Source organism: Amaranthus tricolor, chromosome 2 (genome assembly GCF_026212465.1).
Source record: "Amaranthus tricolor cultivar Red isolate AtriRed21 chromosome 2, ASM2621246v1, whole genome shotgun sequence".
In the NCBI taxonomy this organism is placed as follows: domain Eukaryota; kingdom Viridiplantae; phylum Streptophyta; class Magnoliopsida; order Caryophyllales; family Amaranthaceae; genus Amaranthus; species Amaranthus tricolor.
This window is the reverse complement of record NC_080048.1, coordinates 40199615-40219650: the sequence shown is the minus strand read 5'-3', so window position 1 is coordinate 40219650 and position 20036 is coordinate 40199615. Positions and strand designations below refer to the sequence as shown.

Sequence of the window (20036 nt, the reverse complement as noted above, 5' to 3'; positions counted from 1 at the left end):
TCCCAACAATTCAAATAATAATGATCATACCACGAACCAAAGGTATTATCATATTCCATACATTCTCTTTGGACATCAGTTAATGAGTCGAACGATTTTTCCTTTGTTTCCATCTCCAAAGGCAACGATGCAACGTATTCTTATGTAGCAACAAAAACAGAATAGAGGAAGTACACATAATAAAAATTTTATCAATATTAATAGACATAATAAAAAAACTTATCAAAACTCAACCATGTACATTAGTTTAAGATAATAAAATTTTTTTCAAAAGGATTGGAAAATTTTGATCAATATTAGTTTACATAATAAAAATCAGAATGTGATTAACAGACGTAGGAAAAATTTGGTCAATATTAGTTTACATAATAAAATATCATAATGTGATTAACAGACATAGGAAAATTTTGATCAATATTAGTTTATATAATAAAAATCAGAATCTGAGTAACAGATATAGGAAAATTTTGATCAATATTAGTTTATATAGTAGCAGTAATTAATTAGGGTAAATTAATCAACAGTTAGATCAAGGACAAATAAAATCCAACGGTGGATATCAATCCCACCATTAATATGAGGAAGTTGGGAAGGTTGGTTTAAATGGGAGAAATAATTAATTAGGATAGTGTATTTAAATGGGGGAAATAATTAATTGGGATGATTGGTTTAATGGGAGATTAGGTGGGTTTTTAATGGGAATAATAAATATGGACGAAATATTAATTTTAGTTGCGAACAGATAAAGATTAAATAATAATAGGTATAAAAGTTAGAGGTATAGAGTAGGATAAAAATAGGGGTAGGTAAAACTTTAAATAATTGTTTTATTACTAAAAACGGAAATGTAGCAAGTAATATGAAATTGCCAAAAATTGAAAAATGTAGCGGGTATTATAGAACGGAGGAAGTACCAGACAATTGAGATTCGAGTTATCTCTCGAAGTCTAGAAGCATGTATTATTTTTTCTGTATAAATTATGCATTTAATTCTGGCGTGATATATAATTTTCTCATCTTTATCAAGAAAATCAATTATTCAAATGTGCAGGGTAGCAAGACATTTAAAAGGGGCAATTTTAAACAATGCAAGATTTATTTTTTTTAAAGAAAATAATGCTAAGATTTAATGAGTGGTTCTCCCATAATTTCGACTCTATATTTTATCACCAAAATCAAATGGATTAAAGTTGCAATTTTATGTAGAGTAGTGTGTAAAAACTCATTTAAGAAATGACATACAATAACCACAAAATATTTAATTTGGCAGGTCATTCACATTCAATTATTCTACTTTATGTCAGCTTGATTTTGCAATAGCGACCTATTTGGTTACTGATGTTAAAGCATGATAATGAGAATGACTTATAGTATAAAATTTTATTTAAAGTTCCATATCATTCCAATGGTAATGAAATTTTGATCAAAAAAAATTTTTTTGTTTACGAACTTCCATTACCACCTAATACCACATCTCCTAATAATAAATTAATAATATATTGGAATGAATTCTATGAAGAAAATGAGATTTTTTTGACCATCAGGGTAACCAAGAGATTTTTTCAATCAAAATCGCACTAATTTTTCATTCCTATTACCACCATTTATTACTATCTACCAAACGGACCGTTAAAGTATTTGTACTTTTATTTATTTATTAGGAAATATTATGGTATTCGAATCTACATTAGTGTAAAAAAAAATGGCAAAAATAGATTTTACGAGATTTAAAATGACAAAAATAACGTATTAGTATTGTTTGTATATAAAATATGAGCCTACATTTTATATGGGCTAAGTCCACTTAATAAGTTAAACTTAAAAAATTTATAAAAACTGAATCTTTTTAGAATAAGTTAAAAAGATTTGGTTTTTGCCTCCTAAAGGCAATATTAGATTTTTTTTCTCTCTAAACTATACCACTACATTACATCACTAGAGGTGTTCATTCGGGTGATCGGTCGGTTTCGGACGGGTGTCATTCGGTTCGGTTGCATTTCAGATCGATTATTTTTCGGCTGTGTGTTACAACGGGCCACACTCGGGTCGAGTCGGTTAGTCACAGTTCGGTTGGAGATCGATTATTCAAGCTATCGGGTTAGCATCAGTTCGGTGTCGGTTGAAGTTCGTGTCGAGTGTCAATCGGTCTCGGGTTGTCATCGATTACTAATTGGTTCGGTTTTTTCGGGTACAGATCGGGTTTGATTTTTTTTTAAAAGCAAAATTGAGCTACGTATCACTAATTACTATAGATCGAATCAATATCAAATTAAGTTGTTAGTCAATTTTTAATTGATGACAAGAGTCCCTTTATTTGAAGCAAAATAGTTAAAATGCAAATTAATTAGTAATTGTTATTACTTTGTTACTTTTACTTGTTTGACCGGAAATTAAATTATAAAGTTCTATCAATATTCATTTAATTCAATTAAAAGTAGTTAAATAAACATTGACCAATGATTATTAACTCTAAATATAAGAACCATGTATTTATAAAATTTAATTTATTAAAATATCTAACACTTTATTAGATTAACAAATAAGATGATTGAATATGAGTCTATCATACTTCTATGTTAAAAATTGGTTCAGGTTTACAGCAGTTCGATCTAAAATTCATTCGGGTTAAGTCGGGTTTAGCCGGATAGAATTCGGTTTCGAGCATGATTCGGGTCGGATATGACTCGGGTTGGTCATTATTAGGTTCGGGTAATCTCGGTTAACGGTTATGTGTCGATTACAAAAATCGGTCACAGCTCGGGTTCAGCTTTCCCATTTCCGGTTGTCAACCGGTTCGGGTACAATTTCGGTTCGGGTACTATCGGTTCGATAAACCTAAAAAAGGAACACATTTTCAGGTCGGTTTGCTTTCGGTTTCGGTTTGGATTTTCGAGTCGGGTCACTTTTGAACAGCTCTATACATTATATAGTTGATATATGAGTACTAACTTGAGCGTTATTGGTACCGCCCTTGGGGGCCATTCTGGGGTTTTTGATATCATTTTTCCCATTTCTCTTGTCCATACATTTTTCATCTTGTCCATGCATTTCTCTCATTTCTCATCCCATTTACCAACTTTTTTTATTTCCACCAAATAAGTATGGGGCAACTGGAACAAAAGGATTAAAATAATTGGAGAGAATTATTAATGTTATGGAATAAATAGTGCATACAGAATTGTATAATAATGACATTGAGATAATGAAATTTTGTTTGTTGCTGATAGTCGATAATTATGTAAAACTAAATTAACGAGACAAATAATTAGTATAATTGAAAATGTCAGTTTTGAGCATGTGCAAGATGTCCAACTACACAAGGCCCTAAATATAGAAACCTCTAATATTAGTTGACATTAATTTGTATTTATTTTGCTTTAGTTTGATTATTTATTTTTAGGATTAAAGATTTCAAAATAAAAAAATAAAGCAAACATTGCCTTTAAATTTGTAGTGTATCTTTACTTTGCTCCTCATTATAGAGACTTAAAGAGTATGTTACAAAACAGGAATGAAGCATCACTGCAAGATCTCAGTCTGATTAAACTATCTATTCTCACCTACATAAATTTTACAAATTCTCAAATGAAGTCTCAGCATGAGACATGGTTTTTATTAGGATTGACTCAATATAAACTTATAGTTTTACGTAATTATTTGTGATTTTAAAATGGTTATTTATAAATTTAAAATTTAATTTAAAAGCGATCGATTATAACCTTAAAGTGATCACTGTTAGAATAATATCTTCTGATTACTAGAATATTAATCAATATGATTGTGTAGAATATTAGGTAAATATTTGGTTTCCTAAAGTATAGATTGTAATATTGTACATACTGTCATTACTCTTAATGAGAAAGGTACCTTTCAAGCCAAATCATTCTTTCATGGTATCATTTGCCTAGGTTTCTTACCTCTTCCTTCTTCCTTCTCCACCACCCTTGCCGCCAGCTCTCCATGGCCTCTCTCACAAAAATTCATCCAGCCACTTTGGTTACTAACATTAAAACATGCGTGCCTATCTAACTTGATGAAGATGGTTTCAATTTTCATACTTGGGTCACTTTATTCAAGCTTCATTGTAGAGCTCACCTTGTGGATTCTCACATTCTCCCCGATGACTCCTCTAAAGCATTAGTTCTAAAGATTTCGAATGGCCACGTTTTGATGACATTGTTCGCACATGGATTTATGGCTCTATTAGTCCATCTCTCCTTCAATCGATAGTTCGTTCTAATGAATGTGCCCTTGATGCTTGGACTCGTCTTGAGAACAACTTTCAAAATTGTAAGACCTCTCGAATTCTTCATCTTGAGTCTCAATTTAATGACATTTCTCCATCCAATTTTCCCAATGTGAAATCTTATTGCAATGAACTTGAAACTATTGCTACTTCTCTTACTAATCTTGGCACTTCCATCACCGATAATCGATTGGCTCTCCAAGTTCTTCATGGCTTGACTTCGGAATACAAAACTTTTCGGTCTTGGGTTAAACATATGAATCCCATTCCCTCTTTTGATACTCTTCGTTCTATGTTAGAATTGGAAAAGCGCTCCAACCATAAACACAGTTCTCCTGCTCAAGATTCGGCCCTTATTACCACAAACAAAGCCTCTTTTTCAAAAATTTCGCTCATTTTAACAATCGCGACTCTCCCCACCACCGTGGTTGCCACCGTCACTCTCATCGTGTGTCCGGACCCACCGTGGAAGCCACCCTGGCTCCGCCAGTCATTCTGGCCACTAGTAGCAGCATCCCAGGCCCAACTTTACTTTTCCTTCTCGGCCGCCCACCCTCCTTTCCCTCTTTTTCCTCCCCTTCTTGGCATTACTGGGCCGGACAGTCTTGGGCCCAGCCTGCTGCTCCCTTACCCACTACACCTTGGGCTCCCCCTTCTCAAAGCAATGCATCTTCTGCTGGTCTTCTTGGTCCGCGATCGGCACAAAGTTATCACACTGGGACTAGCGCTTCTATGAATTATATTCCTACGGACATCGATCATGCCATGATCACTTACCGTTTAAAAATGTTCATTACTTTTAATAGATTAATTAAAGTGATCACATATTACCTAAAAATAATTACTTAGAATCTTAAAGCAACTTATAATAACTTTAAAATGACCAATAATAATCTTAAAGTGATGACTTACTGTTTTTCAAATGATGATCACTTGCAATCCTAAAACGTACAATTGGAGAAATGGTCTAGTTGTATGGACCAATATCATTGTGAGACTATCTCATATAAGATTTACTGAATAAATTTTGTTGTGAAAGGCTGATTTTTATAAGGCTGAAAAGAGTTGAATTCTAAATCTTTTTGGTCGTTATATTAGAAATTATAAAGCAATCTTTATTTTTTAATAGTTGCATTTATTCCTTCTACATCAGAGCTTTTGAAAGAATTAAGTTAGATCTGATCAAACACCGGGGCGGGCCGAGTGCAAAAAAAGCCCATTGATGCGGGCCAGGCCGAAGTGCGGGCCTAAAAGTTCCTGCCCAAACCTATAATTTGCGGGCTTGTGGACTTTTTTGCAGGCTTGCGGGCCTATGTTATATATTATTAATACATAATTAAAAACACAAATTACAAATAATTAAAATAAACAAACAAAATTGTTACATATTATACATAATTTAAAATACAAATTATAAATAATTCGAATAAACAAATACAGAATAGTTAAATTATGTAACTAATTAGTTATTTGACAATCGTCATCTTGGGCCAACATAGCTCCTTTCGGACCGGACCGGCTGACCCACGGGCCAAACGCCAATCCCAAATCCGTCCAAAAAAAATTCGGACCACTTATTTTTTGCCCAAACCCAGCCCATCGGGCCATATTTTGGTACCCAAACCCTCACTTTTTCGGACCGGGTCGGGTCGGGACTCCCATGATCAGTTCTAAATTAGGTGTATCTATTGATGAAAACAAAGGATAATATTATCTAATTTTTATAAAGAAAAGATGTGACATAGAGATTAAAAGTTTAATTTTTTGAAATATTCCTTAAATAAGTATTTATCCAATATAAATCTGTTAAATGGTCAGACAAGTGTCAGGTCAACATTATTTTACCAATTTTATTTTTGGTCAATCAATTCGGTTCATATAGTTTTGATTTGGTATATTTGAGTAAACCCAATGGGTCACACATTATTTTTTAGTAGATTAACACTAAAAATTTCTAGGGTATAGAATATTTTTGTTTCAAAAAAATCTATATTTGAATAGGATAAACCATTAACTTATTAGAACGAAAATTAAGTAAAAAATAATAATGTGAAACTAAAAGAATATTAAAGAGCAAGAAAAATTGGTCAGAATAGTCTAATATTTTGATATTGTTAGATAGGTTTACTTTCAACATACAGATAAATATTAAAACAGCTGATTTTGGACGAGACGACCTCATAATAAGATCGTCAATTTGAACCGGTTTAATTCGCTCGTGTAATAAATTGGGAATTTTCTTCATATTCTAGGCATTTTTCATTTTTGATAAATGCCCAAAAATTAAAATGTTGTTACATGCGCAGGATAAGCCGACCTAAATTAACGGTCTCACAGTGACACTGTCTCATCTGGTCAAAGTTTTCGTGATATTAAAAGTGATAAATAATTGACATTTATGCTTATGTCCCTGAGTTCTCTGTCGATCCACATGGGCAAATTTTATTGATTTAGAAGTACTCTCCATGTTCCAAAAATATCCCCATCGAAAATGGTTAGAAAATTTTCAAAAAATGGTAATTTGTATTTTACAATATACAAGAGAAATATATGAATGAGTGAAAATATAATTAGTTTGTATATGGATAAGAATTAAAAAAAAAAAAATAGATAATTACAAAAATTAAAAATGAAATGACATTATCAATGAGACAAATTAATTGGACGGACAAAGCAAGATGGGATAAATTTCATTAGATAGAATGGGTATTATTTACTCATATAATTTTATATGACTATACGAGTTGTAGGGTAAGTTTAATTTGCAATTTGATTTTTTTTGTAAAATTAAACTAAACTAAATTTATTTTGATTTTTAATTTTTTAATCCAATCTAAATTAAATCATGTCTGATTTCAAATTGAATCAAATCAAAATTTGATTTAGACTTTTTCAGTCCAATCTAAAATAAATTGCCAATTGAAATACAAATCTAAACAACAAATGAAATAAGATTACCAAAATTATAAAGCAATTTATAATAGGAAATGAGGATGTCAAGATAAAACTTGAATTATTGAATTCTCGTTTATTATTGTTAGTATCGTCAATTAAAATTTTCTTTTTGCAAGGGTGGTACTGGTTCCAAGCACATTTTGGGTGCCTAACTGCTTAGGGCCTCCAAAAATGCCCAAATTAGTTTTAAGATGCATTTGTTATATACAACTATTCTTGTGGAAAATTGTTTCTTAAAGAGATAACCTCAATACAAGAAGTCCATATTTTTAATTTTTTTTTAACTTACATTATTTAAGCTATTTAATTCATATATCTAATGTGTCTCTAGGAGAGACCGAATTTTGCTCCGCCCCTATCTTTTACATGTTGGATTGCATAAGATTCCATCAACAATTAACTCAATCCAAAGAATTTACACTAAAACCGAAATACAAAGAAAATGATAAAAACGTGTGTGAGGGGCTTCTTTTTTTACAATCTATGGCCCGCAAGTAGTTGGCAACTACTTCTAAATTCTAATGAATAGTTAAAGCTGTACGATATGTACTCAATACTCCTAACAAATTCCTTTTTACAAATTCCTTTTATTTTAGTTACATGTAACTCTAGATATGAACTACCTGACAACATATTAAAAGTGTGTAAAAAAATTATTTGGGTGAAAAAAAATATGTAACTCTAGTTAATTTTTCATTTTAAAATAGAAAGAATTGATAGACTATAAAACTCGAGGAGAAAAAACAACGCAATAACAATAACTAATCAATTATGCATGGCTTAAACCTAATTTGTTCATCTACAATTTGTTATATATAGCGTCCTTTTCCCTATATATTGTTACACTTTTTCTCTTTTTAAAATTATAGCCCATCAATAATATTTTTGAGTTGTATCATTTATTTTTATTATTCAGGTTATTATATTAAGACTTGAAAATTTTTTTGTCTCAATATGATCGATATTAAAAAGAATGAAAATAAATTAAATTTGCATGGTATTTTGAACAGAGTATAACGATTATATAATAATAATAATAATAATAATAATAATAATAATATATGACTCATTGAGTCAAACTTGAATAATGTATTAACAATTCAACAAACTGGTCTGACAGATAAAAATATAAATATTCAAAAGATCCACTATTAAAGCTCTACGATATATATACTCCTATCAAATCCCTTTTTACAAATATCCTTTCCATAAAAATGTATATACAACACATTTCATCGTCGTATACATAGTGCTCACTCATTCTTATGGGTGGTGCAAAAATATAGGAGTATACACTAATTTAAGAGGTCCTAAATATTTTATATTTTTTTATAATAAATTTTCAGGCTTAAAATAAGTAATAAGACCAAGTCAAAATTCAAAAATAGACGTAAACTAACATCGATTAATATGAAGGTCCCTTAATTGGCAGAATTTATAAGATTGCACACCTTACGCATGCCCAGGATAACAATTGAATTTAAAGGAGTTATTGCATCATATTACAAGTGAACAATTAAAACAAGCTAAGGCTGTTAGGCCGTGACAATTCGTTACAATATCACCCCTGGGCCTACTCATGTAGACACAAGTGGCGCATGCACTCACAGGGCATCCATAAGCTTTGGCCCGAAAATCAACGAATAATGAGCATTAACTTGCATACAAACTTAGGGCAAAATAACTAAATAAAGGGAAAAAGGTAATAACTTTTAAGAAACAAATTTCATCAAGTACTTTTATTGATTTCATTCATTGATACATAGGCAAATATAGAATGCTTACATGATTTCCATTTATAGAATAAATTTCATGTCCAATTTGCTTAGTAACATGTCCCTGAGAAAAAACTAGCCCAACCAGTGCAGGTAAGCCCTGGACAGCAAATATGCAAATGTCCACAAGTCTCACCATAACCAGGGCACCATTCACACTTAAAAATGGGGCGAGGAAATGCAAATGAAGCACAATGTGAGTGTGGGCAACACTCTGAGCTTGATTTGCATTCTTGTCCATTTGGAATGCAACTTAGTTGACTGTTATCAACTACTTGTGGGAACAACTTACTAGCTACTAGTATGTCATTCAGTGGTTGTTGGTTCCCTGAGATTTCATACACAATGTCCACTTCCGCCGCCGCGGAAATGGCTAGAAACACCATTAGAGCAAGGATTGTAGCTCCCATCCTCATGTTGTTCATCTTCTCAAAGAATGAGTTTGTGGGTGTGTGTTTGTTTGATGGTTTTGTTTGAGGGTGTGATGCTTTGAGGACTCCAAAACCCCTTTTTATAGACTATGAAATATACACTTTTTTAAAAAAAAATGTAGCAAATTCAATGAGATTGAATAAAAGATATGAAATAGTATACCTATTTACTATCAAGTGTTGTTCTACGACATGTCTCATCATGCTAACACCTTTCATTTTCACTTGTCATAAATAGTGTTCATGAAATATTTTTGGAAATCTTAGCAACAAAATTAAAATCACTACAATATGATTTGATGTTGTTTATGTGGAAAAAAACAATATAGTATTTAATAATTGATATTTCCATTCTAATTTGATTTTCTAATTTTATTATTTACTATTACAGCCTATTTGGTTACTGATGTTAAAGGATGATAATGAAAATGATTTAGCCTATTTGGTTACTGATGTTAAAGGATGGTAATGAGAATGATTTAGCCTATTTGGTTACTGATATTAAAGGATGGTAATGAGAATGATTTATAGTATAAAATTTTATTTAAAGTTCCATATCATTCCAATGGTAATGAAATTTTGATCAAAAAAAGTTTTTTTTGTTTACAAACTTCCATTACCACCTAATACCACATCTTCTAATAATAATACATTGGAATGAATTTTATGAAGAAAATGAGATGATTGAAGTTGGACAAGCATAACCATCAGGGTAACAAAGAGATTTTTTCAATCAAATACACTAGTTTTTCATTTCTATTACCACCATTTATTACTACTTACCAAACGGACCGTTAAAGTAGTTGTACTTCTATTTCTTTATTAGGAAATATTATGGTATTCGAATCTACATTAGTGTAAAATAAATGGCAAAAAAGATTTTACTAGATTTAAAATGACAAAAATAACGTATTAGTATTGTTTGTGTATAAAATATGAGCCTATATTTTATACGGGCTAAGTTCACTTTAAAGACTCAATAAGTTAACTTAAAAACCGTATAAAAACATCTTTTTGGTATAAGTTAAAAAGATTTGATTTTTACCTTCCAAAGGCAATATTAGATTTTTTTCGCTCTAAACTCTACCACTACATTACATCATATAGTTGATATATGGGTACTAACTTGAGCGTTATAGGTACCGCCCTCGGGGGCCATTCCGGGGTTTTTGACATCATTTTTTCCATTTCTCTTGTCCACACATTTCTATCATTTCCCATCCCATTAACCAAATTTTTTTTATTTCCACCAAATACGTATGGGGCAACTGGGACAAAAGGATTACAATAATTAGAGAGAATTATTAATGTTATGGAATAAATAGTGCATACAGAATTGTATATTAATGACATTGAGATAACGAAATTTTGTTTGTTGCTGATGGTCGATAATTATGTAAAACTAAATTAACGAGACACATAATTAGTATTATTAACAAGGGCAGTTTTGAGCATGTGCAAGATGTCCGACTGTATAGGGCCCTAAATTTAGAAACCTCTTATATTAGTTGACATTAGTTTGTATTTCTTTTGCTTTAGTTTGATTATTTATTTTTAGGACTTAAAGATTTCAAAAACAGGAATGAAGCATCGCTACAAGATCTCATTCTGATTAAACTATCTATTCTCACCCACATAAATTTTACAAATTCTCAAATGAAGTCTCAGCATGAGACGTGGTTTTTATTAGGATTGACTCAATATAAATTTATAGTTTTACGTAGTTATTATAATTTTAAAATGATTATTTATAAATTTAAAATCTGATTTTAAAATGATCGATTATAACCTTAAAGTGATCACTTACCGTTTAAAAATGATCATTACTTTTAATAGATTAATTAAAGTGATCACATATTACCTAAAAATAATTACTTATAATCTTAAAGCAACTTATAATAACTTTAAAATGACCAATAACAATCTTAAAGTAATGACTTACAGTTTTTCAAGTGATGATCAATTGCAATCCTAAAGCGTACAATTTGGAGAAATGGTCTAGTTGTATGGACCAATATCATTGTGAGAGTATCTCATATAAGATTTACTGAATAAATTTTGTTGTAAGAGGCTGATTTTTAAAAGGCTTAAAAGAGTTGAATTTTAAATCTTTTTGGTCGTATTATAAATTAAAATGCAATCTTTATTTTTTTAATAGTTGCATTTATTCCTTCTACGTGAGAGCTTTTGAAAGAATTAAGTGTATCTATTAAAGAAAACAAAGGATAATATTATCTAATTTTTATAAAGAAAAGATGTGACTTAGAGATTAAAAGTTTAACTTTTTGAAATAGTCCTTAAATAAGAAGTTATCAAATATAAATCTGTTAAATGGTCAGACAAGTGTCAGATCAACATATTTTTGACCAATTTTATTTTTGGTCAATCAATTTAGTTCATATAGTTTTGATTTGGTAGATTCGGGTAAACCCAATGGGTCACACGTTAGTTTTTTAGTAGATTAACACTAAAAATTTCTAAGGTATAGAATATTTTTGTTTCAAAAAACTCTATATTTAAATAGGATAAACAATACTTATTAGAACGAAATTAAGTAAAAAATAATAATGTGAAACTAAAAAATTATTAAAGAGCAAGAAAAATTGGTCAAAATAGTCTAATATTTTGATATTTTTAGGTAGGTTTACTTTCAACTTACAGATAAATATTAAAACAGCTGATTTTGGACGAGATGACCTCATAATAAGATCGTCAATTTGAACCGGTTTAATTCGCACGTGTAATAAATTGGGCATTTTCTGCATATTCTGGGCATTTTTCAATTTTTATAAATGCCCAAAAATTAAAATATTATTATTTATTACATGCGCAAAATAAGCCGACCCAAATTGACAGTCTCATAGTGGGTCTATTGTCTCGTCTAAGTTTTTGTGGTATTAAAATTGATAAATAATTGACATTTATGCTTATGTCCCTGAGTTCTCGTCTAAGTTTGCAATTTGATTTTTTTGTAAAACTAAACTAAACTAAATTTATTTTGATTTTTGATTTTTTAATCCAATCTAAATTAAATCATGTCTGATTTCAAATTGAATCAAACCAAAATTTGATTGAGACTTTTTCAGTCCAATCTAAAACAAATTGCCAATTGAAATACAAATCTAAACAACAAATGAAATAAGATTACCAAAATTTTAAAGCAATTTATAATAGGAAATGAGGATGTCAAAATAAAACTTGAATTATTGAATTATGGTTTATTATTGTTAGTATTGCCAATTAAAATTTTCTTTTTGCATGGGTGGTACTGGTTTCAAGCACATTTGGAGTGCCTAAGTGCTTAGGGCCTCCAAAAATTAAGAGCCCAAATTAGTTTTAAGATGCATTTTTGTTATACAACTATTCTTGTGGAAGACTGTTTCTCAAAGAGTTGAACTCAATACAAAAAGCCCATATTTTTACTTTTTTTTTAATTTGCATTATTTGGGCTATTTAGTCCATATATCTAATGCATCTTTAGGAGAGACCGTTTCTCACAACAATTTATGTATTTTATGTAATCAAATTAAATTTCATACTTAATTTTCGCTTTTAAAAGATTTGTGTAATTATAAATGAACTGTGTTTAGTTTTTGTTGTTTATGAGCGAATATTCAAGTATAAATTATTTCATTTTAAAATATAATGATATATTTTAGTATTAATTATTTTACGGTTGATATAATTTTCTTTAGTTATTTATAAATGAAAATAATGGCCCCATTTCACAATAAATACGAAAAATTTACACTAAAACCGAAATACAAAGAAAATGATAAAAACGTGTGTGAGGGGCCTCTTATTTTACAATCTATGGCCCATAACACATGGTATGTCCTACTCAGACCCGCAAGTAAATGGCAACTACTCCTAATGAATAATTAAAGCTGTACGATATGTACTCATACTCCTAACAATTTCCTTTTTACAAATTCTTTTTATTTTAGTTATATGTAACTCTAGATATAAACTACCTGACAACACATTAAAATAGTGTAAAAAAAATATTTGGGTGAAAAAAAAACAATGCAATAACAATAATTAATCAATTATGCATGGCTTAAACCTAATTTGTTCATCTACAATTTATTATATATAGCGTCCTTTTCCCTATATATTGTTACACTTTTTATCTTTTTAAAATTATAGTCCATCAATAATATTTTTGAGTTGTATCATTTATTTTTATTATTCAGGTTATTATATTAAGACTTGAAAATTTTTTTGTCTCAATATGATCGATATTAAAAAGAATGAAAAAAATTAAATTTGCATGGTATTTTGAACATAGAGTATAACAATTATATAATAATAATAATAATAATAATAATAATAATAATATATGACTCATTGAGTCAAACTTAAATGATGTATTAACGATTCAACAAACTGGTCTGATAGGTAAAAATATAAGTATTCAAAAGAAACAAAACATGATATATCTCCTATCAAATCCCTTTTTACAAATATCCTTTCAATAAAAATGTATATACAACACATTTGATCCTCGTATACATAGTGCTATATACTACTTTATATCACATGAGTATGCATCATCATATCATAACCACATTAATTAGTTGGATTAGGAAAGCTTAGCGATGTTTAAATACAAATTAATGCTCACTCATTCTTATGGGTGGTACAAAAAAATATAGGAGTATACACTAATTTAAGAGGTCCTACATATTTTATATTTTTTTATAATTAATTTTGAGACTTAAAATAAGTAATAAGATCAAGTCAAAATTCAAAAATAGACGTAAACTAACATCGATTAATATTAAGGTCCCTTAATTTGACAGACTTTATAAGATTGCACACCTTACGCATGCCCAGGATAACAATTGAATTTAAAGGAGTTATTGCATCATATTACAAGTGAACAATCAAAACAAGCTAAGACTGTTAGGCCGTGATAATTCATTACAATATCACCCCTAGGCCTATTCATGTAGACACAAGTGGCGCATGCACCCTACTCGCGTATACACACTCACAGGGCATCCATAAGCGTTGGCCCGAAAACCAACGAATAATGAATATTGACTTGCATACAAACTTAGAGCAAAATAACTAAATAAAGGCGAAAAGGGAAGAACTTTTAAGAAACCAGTTTGATCAAGTAGTTTTATTGATTTCATTCATTGATAGATTTCATGTCCGATTTGCTTAGGAACATGTCCCTGAGAAAATTTGACTAAACCAACTGCCTTTGCATTCAAGCCCTGGACAGCAACTATCCAGAACTCCACATGTATCACCAACACCAGGGCACCATTCACACTTTGAAACGGGCATCATTAATATATATCCAAAAGCACAACGTGAGTGTGGGCAACACTCTGAGCTTGATTGGCATACTTGTCCATTTGGAATGCAACTTAGTTGATTGTTATCAACTACTTGTGGGAACAACGTACTAGCTACTAGTATGTCATTCAATGGTTGTTGGTTCCCTGAGATTTCATACACAATGTCCACTTCCGCCGCCGCGGAAATGGCTAGAAACACCATTAGAGCAAGGATTGTAGCTCCCATCCTCATGTTGTTCATCTTCTCAAAGAATGAGTTTGTGGGTGTGTGTTTGTTTGATGGTTTTGTTTGAGGGTGTGATGCTTTGAGGACTCCAAAACCCCTTTTTATAGACTATGAAATATACACTTCTTTTAAAAAAAATGTAGCAAATTCAATGAGATTGAATAAAAGATATGAAATAGTATACCTATTTACTATCAAGTGTTGTTCTACGACATGTCTCATCATGCTAACACCTTTCATTTTCACTTGTCATAAATAGTGTTCATGAAATATTTTTGGAAATCTTAGCAACAAAATTAAAATCACTACAATATGATTTGATGTTGTTTATGTGGAAAAAAACAATATAGTATTTAATAATTGATATTTCCATTCTAATTTGATGTTCTAATATAAAATATTTTTGCAAATTAAAAAAAATTAAATATTTTAGAAAACAGTAATATTAAGATACGTAGATATTAAATATATAATTATATTAAATAATAAAACAAATAAACAAATTGTAGGGACATAAGCATTTTAAAACTATTAAAAAAAATCTGATGAAAAAAATACAAAAACCATAAATATTAGATAAATGTTAAAAAAAATTAGTATGAATTAACATTTAGCGGCCATAAGCATTATAAACTCATAAAAGCAATACATTTTTCACTTTTTGCTTTTTATTTTTTTAACATTCTTCAACTTGAATCAAAATTGAAATTAATAAAAAGAATCATTAAATTATGTGCGCCCAATTCATTATAATACACTACATTAAAATTTACTTTATGCGACATAAGATTTAATGACATTAAAAAAATATCAATGATTCATATTTTTAGTGTAATATTATTTGGTTTTATTTTAAGTTTCACAGTAAATTGATTAACATTTTATTTTGCCTTAATGGACATATCACTATAACAAATTTAACTTTTCGCGATATTGGATTTAGTAGAAAAAATGTCATTGATTTATATTTTTAGTGTAATAATTGTTATTCCACTATAAAATGATTTATTAACACTTTATTTGGCTTTTAGTAGCATATGTAATTGTTACTATAGTCTAAAGTAACATTTATGAGAAATATCACTAGATCCTATGTCGCGAAAAGCATTAGTATACTTTTTTATTATGTTGCTAAATGTTTTAATAAATATCACTAAATCCACTATATATACTATTAGAAATTTAAAGTGGTCACATTTAAATTAAATGCCGCTTATGTTGTAGTGTATGTAATTGTTACTATGGTCTATAGTGACGTTTATGAGAAATGTCACTAAATTCTATGTCGCGAAAAGCTTTAGTATGATTTTTTTATTATACAGTTAAAATGTCTAATAAATGTCATCAAAAATACTAAAGAGTTTAAAGTATATTGTTTATATGTCACCAAATCTATTATTATACTGCTTAAGGGTCTAATAAATATAATTTTTAGTATATGCTGAGAAATTTAAAATAGTGATATTTAAATTAAAAGTCACTAAATATATTCACTTAAAATAAATTATATTGTAAAGTAGTGATAGATAATTATAAATTTATAATGTTTGTTGTTATCGATTAATCGAAAATAATCACAAACACAAGATTGGGTAATATTCCATTAAATTAAGCGTAGATAAGAGCTTAGGTGGAAAAAGACAACTAATAATATTGGAAAATAGAATATATATATATATATATATATATATATATATATATATATATATATATATATATATATATAATAAAAGTTACTACATTAAAACCTTTCTACTACTTTCTCTGTTCTGTATTTCTTGCTACAAAGTGTATGGGCACACATATTAAGAAAAGTAATTGACCCACAATGTAGCTGATTGTTTACTTTATAGAGTATAGTATTTTATTATTGTTAATTGAAAAAGAAAAAAGAAAAATAGATTGTTAGGTTAAAAACATAATTTTAGATTACAAAACCTGATTTCAGATTCATTTTCCCCCAAAAAAGATTTTCCTACCCAAATATTAGATATTCCCTCCAATATTACAAAATTTCACCAAAAGTACAAATTTTTACACAAAAGTCAACATTAAATTTTCAACACAGTTGAAACTGTCTATAAATAAATCAACCTGTGGATAAAAATTTCAACACTTCTTCAATTCATTGCCTTCTTTTGCTGTCCTCTCCTTTTAAATTGTCCATAAAAATTTGGATCCAATCTTATTTCTTTCATCAATTCTACAAAACCAACAACAAGCCAAAACTTTAGTTAAGTTTTTGGAGGGTTGGGAAGGCAATGGGAAAACGATATAAAGCACAAGCAATCAAAAAAAGCAAATGGTTGAGGTTCAAGTTCAAGAAGAGCAATTCATTAATCCTGATATTGAGGTATTTATTTCTTACTTTGAAAACCTTAATATAGATACTGAATTTGACATTTATGAGGAGTACACAAGTAAAAATTATGGAAACATAGAAGTCAGTTTGACTTTAGAGGATCCCATTAGTCACAGTCAAACATTAACATAGGAGGAAATAGAAACTGAACCGAACCAACAACAAACATCAACACAGCAACCAGTAGGTCATAAGAGGGAACTGCCAGTTCAGACCAGAAAATTAATTGTACAACAGTTAACTTGTTTGTCTAAAGAACCAGATAGACGTTTTCCATGGGGTACAATAAAAACAATTGCATTGCAACATAACACATCTAGGTGGACAGTAGCAAGGCTGTGGGAATCAGCCAAAACATCAATGCAAAATGGCATTGTAATTGATGTTAATAGTAGAAAAAGGGGAAGAGTTGGTGGGAAAGCAAGAGTCTTTGAGATGACTCTGCTTAATGTTGTTCCAATTGAAAAGAGGACCACAATTAGAGCAATGGGAAGTGCATTAGGCATTCGTCATTTAAAAGTTTATAGAATGATGAAATCCGGTAATATTAGAGCACATACAAATTCAATTAAACCAAAACTTAATCATGACCACAAAATAAGAAGAATCAACTTTATTCTATCCCAAATAATACCACCTACTATAGATAACATACCAAAATTAAGTCTTATGTATAATGACGTACACATAGATGAAAAATGGTTCTACATGAGTAGGGAAACACAGAGTTACTATTTATTCCCTTGGGAAGAGGAGGAACCATATAGGTGTGTGCAAAACAAAAATTTCATAGGCAAAGTAATGTTTATAGCAGCTGTTGCAAGACCTTAAATTAATTCGGTGAAGTGTTGTGGGATGGAAAAATAGAAATTTTTCCGTTTACAGAGACTTATTATGCAATGAGGAGGTCAGAAAACAGACCAGCAGGTACAGCACAGTTAAGAGCAATAACAAAAGTTACATGCGATGTTCTTCGAGACATACTAATCAATGAAGTCCTACCAACAATAAGATGAAAATGGCCAGCAAATGGGGTGAAAGATATTTGGATTCAACAAGATAACGCCAAGCCACATATTTTAACAAATGATCAAGCATTCAATGAAGAAGCCAAGAAAGATGGATTTAACATTAGACTAGTTTGTCAACCGGCATCTAGTCCAGATATGAACATCTTAGACTTGGGTATGTTTATTGCTCTACAATCATGTCAATTCAAGTCATTTCCCAAAGACCTCAATGATTTGATCAAGGCGGTCAATAATGCGTATGAAACTTTTGAACCAAAGCTTTTGAACTACACGTGGATACAATATCAACTATGCATAATAGAGGTGTTGAAAGCTAAAGGCGGTAATAACTACAAGAATCCATACATTGGAAAACAAAGACTGGACATGTTGGGTATGTTGCCTAGACAATTAGAAATTCCGCAAGAACTTATAGATGCAGCACGTCAATTTTTATCTCATGCTATATTTACGCGATATATAAGTCATATCATAATGATCCATTAACTACTCTAACAAAATTAATTAGTTTTCTTTCACCTAATGCCATATTAATTAAGGATGAATTCATATTTAATACTATTTATCGTATTTTGGTATGTAACTACCGTTTTATATATTCATGTTCCACTAAACATAAAAGAAATTACAATGAATTTTGAAAACTAAATAATTACATAATAATAAAAATTGCTCAACAACAATATTGTAAAAGCTAAGGGTTAAGGGTAATGAGCATTAACTTAATGAGTTTCACTCTTTTTCAAAATTATACTATTCCTTCTATTCAATCTACTTGTTCCATTTATCTTTTTTATGCTTATCGATGCAATATTTTAACCTTTAATAATTTTGATTGTGCATAATTAAAAATTATGAAAATTTTATATTAATAATAATAATCTTTAATGGGAGTATATAATAATAATAATCTTTTGTTATAAGCAGTAATTACGTTTGAAGTTGTTTATAATTATAGTTGTAAAGTTTTTTCTTGAAATTGCAACCTTAAGAAAAAATAAAAAATTACAATTAGAGGTGTTCAACAAACAGAATACGGGTTGGACTGGGTTCAAACAAAAATGGGCCGAACAGGGTTTTAAGAGAGCTATGAATTGGCGAGATGATCTTTCTTTTATGTTGACTCCGAAGGTAAGGTACTAACCGAAATTGTAAGCACATCTATGGCCATTAATGCAATGTCTACATACTTGGTAACACTTTGTTTTCAGTACCCAAAACGTCCAACTCAATATTATGCCCAAGTGTGGCCTCGACCAAATACGACAGGAAATTGTGACAGTTTTAATCGTGTACTTTAAATTTTAGGAGCGTAGATATCAAAATCACCAGATAAGTCATCATGAACTAATCCAGAACTTTTGATGGGAGAAGCAACCGACACTTGGAAATGTTAGAAAATTAAACCTTGGGTGTTTGGCAACTAATTGTTGGCTTTTTTAGTTGGCTTGTTTAACCAGTTAAAAATATTGGCTGTTTTTATTGGTTTTTAAATTAGCTAAAAAAACTAGTTGTTTGCGGAGATGTTTGGTAAATTTAAGTATTGGATGTTTATTAGAGAAAAAGTAGGCCAAAAGCCAACCAAAAAATTCATTTTGGTTTAAAAGCCAGCTTTTCAGCTACTTAAAAAGCCATTCACCAAACACCTTTTTTGGTTGTTTAACCAATCAACAAACTAAAAGCCAAAAGCCAACC

The 20036-nt window shown here is 30.0% G+C and overlaps 1 protein-coding gene across 1 annotated transcript; it reads left to right on the top strand.

The window, feature by feature from the left end:
- The first annotated feature begins 17250 nt into the window (after positions 1-17250).
- Positions 17251-18141, top strand: LOC130805810 (uncharacterized). The gene is made up of 2 exons (XM_057670594.1): positions 17251-17391; positions 17443-18141. Exons 1-2 carry the CDS (start codon positions 17251-17253, stop codon positions 18139-18141), a joined length of 840 nt encoding a protein of 279 aa, XP_057526577.1.
- The last annotated feature ends 1895 nt before the right edge of the window (positions 18142-20036 follow it).

Coding starts and splice junctions, on each gene's coding strand:
- LOC130805810 (XM_057670594.1), top strand. CDS start 17,251: ATGGTTGAGGTTCAAGTTCAAGAAGAGCAATTCATTAATCCTGATATT. Junction 17,392..17,442: donor AAAATTATGGAAACATAGAA/GTCAGTTTGACT, acceptor ACATTAACATAG/GAGGAAATAGAAACTGAACC.